Source organism: Odontesthes bonariensis, chromosome 24 (assembly GCF_027942865.1).
Source record: "Odontesthes bonariensis isolate fOdoBon6 chromosome 24, fOdoBon6.hap1, whole genome shotgun sequence".
Lineage (NCBI taxonomy): Eukaryota > Metazoa > Chordata > Actinopteri > Atheriniformes > Atherinopsidae > Odontesthes > Odontesthes bonariensis.
In genome coordinates this window covers 14,512,262-14,520,726 of record NC_134529.1, presented here as the reverse complement: position 1 = coordinate 14,520,726, position 8,465 = coordinate 14,512,262, and the positions used below count along the sequence as shown (strand labels likewise).

Below are 8,465 nucleotides of genomic sequence, written 5' to 3'. Positions count from 1 at the left end.
CTTCTCTGCCTTGTTAGCTTGTTACAGAGTGCCACCATGTGGTTTCACACTCACAGTTTCTCTCACATGCATGCAGCATAGACGGGATTAATTCCTGAGTGTTTATATGCGGCATTTAGTTTGTTCGCATTATTCCTCATCAGAACAGTGGAACCAGTGCTGGAAACAGACACAGCACAGTGGCAGTAATTCAGAGAGTGTTTTTGGACTATACATCTTTTGAGTTTATTGAGTGTTAAAGTCCTTTATAGAACAATTTAGTTGAGTTTATGATTTGAGCTCTGGTGCTGTGAGGTTATGTAGTGTGCTTTCTATTTCATTTGATTGTTAATCTTTGTTTTCTCCAACACCTACTTCCTGGCTGAGGATGATTCCTTCGTGAGCACAGACATTTAAATGCCCCAATGCTGGATCAGGTGTCGTTACTGTGGACTGAACCAAGTAGCTACTGGAAATGGGGGAGGAAGAACTGAGTTTTCTTATTGTAATTAGATTCTAACTGGACTCAGTCAATTTAATCCTATCCTGTTATCGTTAGTTGTATAGCTATTGTGCATTTTGGTGCTAGTGAAAAAAAAAAACATTCAATAACACTCTTGATAACATACATTGTGTGTTTAGTGTTCACTCGTGTTATAAGCCATATAGTTTGACCTGAAATTATTTTTCAGGACTGTTGCATTCATTTTGATTCCTTAAACCTCACCGTCCTTCTGCCTCACATCCTCATCAGTAGAACTTGAGATCTTTAATCTATGTGGTGAGACAATGTATATGTATATATACATAGTCAAGGGCACAAAAATGTAAAGTGCATCTTGAATACTGTAATAGGATCAGCACTCCCTCATAGTCCTACTCACATCAGCTGCCATTACCACTGGCTTAGAGCAGGATTACTGTGCCTGTAGGTGATGTTTATTCTCTCAATGTGCTGATGTAGGCATTTTGTTGATGCCTGTTACATTCGTTAACTGCTCCAGTAATACTAAAACTCCATAACCCCCTTGTTCTGTCTTAGTTGTCTGATTTTTTTTTAACAACTGACACTCTTTCTTCCTTTATTACATGTCTATAAGATGATGAGTTTTGTCCTCTCAATACCCAATAAAAGCAATGATCAAGAAACACACTTCGGAACAGATTGTCACAGTGTATCATGAAATCAGTAGTGATCCAAAACAGCTCAATCATTTGTTTGTTCAATCACTAAACACATGTATTTCATTTGTAGAATAAGAGTATATTTTTTTGTCCTCTATCTTATATGTCTTCCTTTTACTCATCTCAACATCATCACTGCTTCCCTATTCGTCTTGCTCCCTACCTTTCCTCACTCGCTGTGAATCCTCTTAGAGGTGGATTATTGGACTAAGATGTCCACACTGAGAAGGAAAGAGGGCGAGACAGAGTGAGAGGAAGCCACGGGAGGAGAAAGAAAAGGAGAAGAAGAAAATGGAGAGAACCCCTTGGCTCACAGCGAGCCAGGAATGGGGTAGAAGATGGTGTGTTGCTGGGGTGAGTACAGCGCATTTTCCTCGGGTGTGCCATGTTAACAGAAAATAGGTTTGTTTCATACCTGTAACTCAAAACGGTGTATGTTATGTTGCCCTTGTTTGATTTTGAAATATAAAGAAAGATGAAAAATCACATGATTTTTAACATAAACCTGAGTTTGGCTTGAAATACAGCTGATGACAAACAACAGTATTGTGTTATAAGCGTACGTGAAGCAAAAGCAAAAAGTGTGATTGTGTGTGTCATAGAGAAGACACGACTGTGTTCTAGCGAATGTCTTAATTGCTTTATGAAATTTGAAATAGCGCTAATAAGAGCTTTATTCAGCAGTTTTCACTTTGCTCCTTGCAGGGAGAGCCAGCAGAGCCTCACATGGTGAAGCACATACTCCTGTGTCCCATGCCCGCCCTCACTGACAAGGCAGGGACAGACTAACAGCAATGGCTTTCCTGACCTCAACCAACCCCGCCAGCTGGAACGTGTGCTCTGCGCTCTATATCTTCATCCTGTTGCTCCCGGAGGCTAAAGCAGCTGACCTGGATGACTCCACACCACCAAATGGTGGGGGTTCACAGTGTGGGGAGTACACCAACCAGGTGAACATTACTGCTCATTGTTTATGTTTTGGAAGGTAATCAGCTTTATGCGGGAGCATCCGAGTAATGTCGAAATAGAAACAGTAGAAACAATAGTTTAACTTCCAAGCACATTTGTGCAGTTGCCAAATTCTTTAATATAATCTTAAAAAGTCATAACAAAAACAAAATCTGAGAACTAGAGCTGTACAATATAATAAATAGAATAAAAAAAATCCACATATAGAGTTAGTGTTGACTTATACTTGTGGTAATGGGCAGGTGTTACTGGTGATGACAATCAACAAAAGCAGCTCCTGTTCACCAGCTGGTTCTGTGTGGTCTTGTTGAGGGATCTGATTGGTTAATGTTTTCTGGGATTTTAACTGTTGGATGCATTGTCCAATCACCTACTGAGTAGTTCTTTTTAAACTTGACTACTTTTCTTCACTGGTTATTCTGTCAACAAATCATCTGATGCTTCAGGTAACCATGACATCACACTTCCTCACTGATTGAATAGAAATTATTGCAGTTTTTTTTCCTTTTTGTACACATTAAAGTATAATACTAAAGAATTTGACGATTTTTTTTTACTTCTGTGCTCCGCCTACAGTAATGGGATCTAACACTTCTATTGTAAATACAAATCTCCATGCGAGCCTGCACACAATTTGACCAATTTGACCACAATTTGTTGTCATGTTGAAGAGATCTCAAAGAATCCCACTAAAATGTCAAGCAAAACGGTGTGGTGCAGGGCTGGAAGCCATAGTCGTGAACTGTGGTATCGCAACCCCTGAGGTTCAATATCACATCTCTGGGGCTGACTCTCTGATTGGCGGACGACCGTCTGCCCAAACCTCTTTCCTGTGCAATTAGCCCAGATTTACTTTATTGTTTTGTAGTGCAAAGAATAAAAAAAAAATGTATACTGTTACATGATATATATATATATATGTATATATATATATATATATATATATATATATGTATGCCTGTGTGTGTATGTATATATCAATCAGACATTTTGAGCAAGATTACATTATTTCCAAATCAACAAAATAACAAGTACAAGCTGTAACTTGCAAATTTCCTGAACTTAACAATAAACAGGCTCATAAAATATAAAAATATAGAAGAGAAAGCGGCTTTGTAAGAGTAGAATCTATGGCGCAGATGTTGCACAGGGCTCCTTTATGGTTCACAGACGCTCCTGAAAAACTGGGTGGTGAGTATAGATGTCACACAGAGATGAGAGAACTTGAAGCTAACACAGTGCGAAAATGACATAAATGTAGAATGCAAAATTGCACCCAGAAAAAAGAACGACATAAGGAGGCTGTGAAGGTCACTCTCGACATAAAAGTTTGAAATTTTGTTTGACTCAAAATAAATGACACGTTTCTAAATGACAAGATCCTTTAGTTAATTATCATTAGAAAACAAACCCTTAAAACAAATATTTTTGGGAAAATATAAATTCAAAATTAGGGCTGTGAAATTCTGAGCTGATAATGATGTTAAGAATAAAAATGACTCAGTACGATTGCTTTTATAATTTATTTTCCCTTTAATGCCCAGGATTAGAAAAAGGAGGTCCTTCCTGAAAGCAGCAATAACTCTTCATAATTCTCATGATAATTGCTCATTGAGATAAACAAATAAAGTATTAATTAAATTTTCAATTTCATTTCATAAAATCTGTTTTAAAAGAGCATCTGCTGGCTGAATAGGAGAGCTGGGAGCAACGGGATCTCAGAAAAACAATTCCTGTTTACTCAAGATGATGGGCTAACTTATCTTGTGATTTCTCAAGTTGATTGTAATCTTTCACCACTGGACTGTAAACTTTGTTTTCTTGAGATGACAAAGTGATGACAAATAATCAACTTTTGATACGTTGATACAAGATCAAATAATGACAATTTATCATTGCAGACTTTGTTGTTCATGGTCTCTGTAATCACAAGATATGACAGAAGTATAATTATACTTGGTTGCAAGTTATAGAAAACTGGTGGATATTCATTTCTTAAACTGAACATTTTTTATTTGAGATTTTCAGATGCGAATTTCAGCCAAATCCAGCAAAAAATTAGGCTTTGAAAGTTCCCAATAAGTTGAAAGAAGTTTTCAAATATGTTTTTTTCTCAAGGTACTCTGTGACATGAGCGGGGAGGGTTTGGTCATAAGGCACAGAATGACCAGGACAAAGGGCTCTGTAGTTGAACTCTTTTGAGTGATTGTGAATTTACTAACCAATAATTTAAATCTCATTGGAGACTATTGATTTTTTTTGCTACCACTTGTCATCTTGTTTATTCTGGCTGACCAGAAGTTAAGGGTTTCTCTTGACCGAGTCTTCTCTGCCTGACAGCTGATGGAGAATGGGATGTGTCGGCTGGTTGCCACTCTGCCTCAGCTGGACGAGCGGAGATGCCCGGATATGTTTCGCTGCACGGACGAGGTTTCCTATTGGCTGCATGAGAACGAGGAGAGGAAGGACCAGATTGTGACACTGAAAGAGACCATCTCTGAGTTGCAGGAGGAGCTGAGAAACCACCGGCACCGTATCAAAGTCCTTGAGCTGCAGGTGACTAAGCAGACGTGGATCAACTATCAGCAGGAATCCCTTCAACTGCTTTGAGTATTTGCTTTAGTCTACCTGGTGCCTCACAGGTTGTTGTGATAATGTGTCTTAGCAGAATCCACTTCTCTGCTAATTTGGAAACAACTTACCGCATGTGGCTTTGCACAGGCAGACTTTTTATTCAATATTTACTTTATTTTTTTTATATTTTCCATCCAGGACCTTTTGGTTGCATCACACTTTAGACTGCAAATAGATATTTGATCAAATAAGCCTTGATCTTAGTTTGAAGCCTGAAATGAACACTAACCTCACTGATGAATGAAAAGACAATTATACTCTCCAACTACCTCGAACAGGAAAGACATAACATTACCATGTAATGCTCTGCACTCTAATGTGGTGCTTGGTCATCAAGCTGGCTTCTGTCCCAGCATGTCCTTGACCTTAGTCACTAACAGGATTAGCCTCCTACTCTTCCACGTGCCGCCTCATACCTCTCAGGCTGTGAGCTTATACAGAAAGAGACTCTCAGCTGGGCCAGTAAGTGGTCACAGGTGGATGGTATAAGGGACTCGTGTGTGTTGCACATAAGCACAGGGCAGGGGAGAGGGCTCTAGATTTGTGTTAAAGGCAGTAAGCGTCATCCTCTATGTGCATGAAAGGAATAGACCCGATGCTGGTGTGTCTGGCTTTAAGTTGTAGAAGAAGGTGACCTATCATTTTTGTCCGGAGAGCATCAGTATAGTTCATGTCTGAGTTTGAAGTATTAATGCAGATAACCTCAAATGACTGGATATACAAATGTGGGCAAGATTCATACAAGATCCCCCCACTAGGAATGAAGAAAGTTTTGATTTGTTGAGATTTGGGATATTTTGCTTGCATTACGTCGGCTTGACACTTCTATAAAGAAAATGTCCAAAATATACATTTAAGAGTTACTCTTGGTGTTAGATGATAGTCTTCACGTGACTGATCAGCTTGGGTGGTTTCATTGTTGCTTATTTTTTCGTATGTGTGTGTCTTTGTGTGTCTACACATTTCCCATCAGAGTGAAGAGAAGACCCACCAAAACGTCTCTTTGGAACAGCGTTTCCATGAGTTGGAGATCCACTACGCTGAAGCCACCTCCTTGCTGCATCTACAGGGGACTCTGATCCTAGATCTGCAGGTACACTGCCTCTCCTCCTTACCTCTACTATTTTGGGGGAAATTTTCTTCATGTTTTTTTTTTTCCATGGGAGCAACATAACGTTTCTATTTGTTAAACCAGTTGTCCTTCTGTCCAGAACCAACTACATAATCTGACGCTTTTGGTGGATAAAGTGAAAAGAAGCCCTGGCTGTTCAATCAATATCGTCCGTCCCAATCCTCTCCTAAATACTCAAGAAGCTCTGCACCCAGGTAAGCGATCTTGTCAAGATGTGTCAGCAGAGGGAGCCAAACACCCCCAGCTGATTGTCTGAGTCTTTTCTTCCATATTGTTCCTTCAGAGATCCAGCATGTGGGGAACTGTCCCATTGACTGTGCCTCTATCTACTACAATGGAATAAGGAGGTCAGGTCTCTACACGGTGGTGCCATCACTGGCAGGCATGCCAGTGGAAGTTTACTGTGACATGGACACAGATGGTAAATCATAGTTATCGAGCCGGCACAAGGATGGTTTGAAAAACAATGCGCTGAATAGTTTGTATCGATCAGTTAATTCTATACAAACTGTCATCAATGTTTGGTGTGACCACTCTTTGTCATTCAAGCAATGCCAGATCTTTGAGATACACTTAGGTTGATCCAAGCAGTAGAACTAATTTGTCACAAATCCTCTGTAAGTATGTGCTTCTCCATACAATGGCTTTATTTTTTTTGCATTAGGTGGTGGCTGGACTGTGATCCAGCGGCGAGTAGACGGCTCTGTGAGCTTTGACCGCAGCTGGAGAGATTACAGAGATGGATTTGGTGACCTGCACTCAGAGTTCTGGCTGGGCAACAACCACATACATGAGCTCAGCACCCAGGGAGACTACAACCTCCGCATCGACCTGGAGGACTGGAGCATCCAGCATAAACATGCCCTCTACCAGAGCTTTAGGTTGGTCTCATGCAGCTGACAAAGACAGCTGATTGCTGCAAACCTCCTGTCCCTCCAACATTATGTCAAACATTAATGTGTGTGTGCAGTGTGGAGGATGAGGAGCATCAGTACCGTCTTCATGTGTCAGGCTTCAGTGGCACAGTACAGGACTCCTTCAGCTGGTACCATGACAAGCAAGGCTTCAGTACACCGGACAGTGGCAACATCTGTGCTGAGATCTCACACGGTGGCTGGTGGTACAATCAGTGTTTCTATGCCAACCTTAATGGAGTCTACTACAGGGTAAGGACGCAGATTGCCCCTCATATTGCACTTTTAAAGACATAGGTGTTTACATTTTTTTTATTCCGCAGGGAGGTCATTACACACCAAAAGGGCGGGGCCCGCTGGGTCCTGATGGCATTGTTTGGTACTCCTGGAAAGACTCTGACTATTACTCCCTGCGCAAAGTCAGCATGATGATCCGACCACGCAGCTTCCAAACACGTTTGTCACCCTGAACTATTGTCACCGGTGTGAACACAGGAAGCAGACCACCCTGCAGGGGAGCATGACACGATCAACAGCAATTGTTCTTTTCTCACCGAGTGGAAATGGTACCTCTTTAGAGGCTTTTATTTTATTTTTTTTCAAACTATGTGAACACACAAGTGACTCATGATCAGCAACGATTTTCAAAAACACAAACTTTGTAGTTGTTTTCAAAGATTTTTTTTCCTCGCTCAATCACAGGAAGTTCACTCTTCATTTTATACTCTACTTTTGTACGTTAGTTTGATACTGTTTATCACCTTTTGCAACCCAGCCAAGAACAGGCACCTTCATCAAGTGTTGACAGAGTAACGCTGTTCTCAGTTTCTGCGAGAAGGTTACTGCTCCTGCAAGGCACATCGCCGCGGACTCTCGTGAACGCACGGCCCATGTGTTTATGCATTTTTATGATTACTCTTTTATCAGTTTAATTCTTTTGAAGCTTATCCAGTAATTTAACTGAGTATAAAAAGTAAATGCGGGGCTTTGAGTTGGATTACAAGACATTAAAACATTTGAAATTGTGAAGCACACTATGGTCCTAATTCAGTTACAGTTTGAAGTGTAAATTCAGCAATTGTTAAGATGAATGTGCTGGAAAAAAATGTAGTCTTTTTGTGACTTGTACAGTACAATTTATATATTCCATATGAAAATGACTAGGTCCATATGTTTTAATATACAACTTCTTTTGTTATTAAAACATAGATTTACCCACTGTTGTATTCATTTCAGCTAGGCTGAATATTACAAAGTTTAACTCACTAAGACCACTGTTGATGATTGATTGGAGCTGGTAGGTTTTCTGTGCTAGCAATGAAGGGATCGCTTGAAAGCATTTGTTGCAACACACAATACAACTGAGGTGTCCAAAGGGTTTCAGTGCAGATTTCAGAAGAGGATCGTAGACTGACGCAAGCTGGGAATGTTTCTTGGAGCAATTACTAAAGAACTACCAACTGCAACGTCTAAACCCAAGTTTTGGTGGAACCAATTTATTCTTATATACATTTTGGCAGATGTGACTTACAGTTGGAGAGGGCAAATTCCATGTACTGGAAGCTGCTGAAACACCAAAAATAAATAAGTTCAATCGTGAAATAAAGTCCAGCAAAGGTTTTCTGGGGAGAAGGTTTCAAGGTCTGCAGAAA

The 8,465-nt window shown here is 40.2% G+C and overlaps 1 protein-coding gene across 1 annotated transcript; it reads left to right on the top strand.

The window, feature by feature from the left end:
- Nucleotides 1-1,958: 1,958 nt before the first annotated feature.
- LOC142375588 (fibroleukin) lies at nucleotides 1,959-7,421 on the top strand. Its single transcript, XM_075459686.1, has 8 exons — nucleotides 1,959-2,114; nucleotides 4,474-4,689; nucleotides 5,741-5,860; nucleotides 5,979-6,093; nucleotides 6,183-6,320; nucleotides 6,564-6,780; nucleotides 6,870-7,065; nucleotides 7,137-7,421. The coding sequence occupies exons 1-8, from the start codon at nucleotides 1,959-1,961 to the stop codon at nucleotides 7,281-7,283; spliced, it is 1,305 nt and encodes a 434-aa protein (XP_075315801.1). The 3' UTR covers nucleotides 7,284-7,421.
- The last annotated feature ends 1,044 nt before the right edge of the window (nucleotides 7,422-8,465 follow it).

Excerpts from the sequence above, each read along its gene's own strand:
- LOC142375588 (XM_075459686.1), top strand. The coding sequence starts at position 1,959 with ATGGCTTTCCTGACCTCAACCAACCCCGCCAGCTGGAACGTGTGCTCT. Across the intron at positions 2,115-4,473 it reads GTGGGGAGTACACCAACCAG|CTGATGGAGAATGGGATGTG; the intron begins GTGAACATTACT and ends TCTGCCTGACAG. Across the intron at positions 6,094-6,182 it reads TCAAGAAGCTCTGCACCCAG|AGATCCAGCATGTGGGGAAC; the intron begins GTAAGCGATCTT and ends TTGTTCCTTCAG.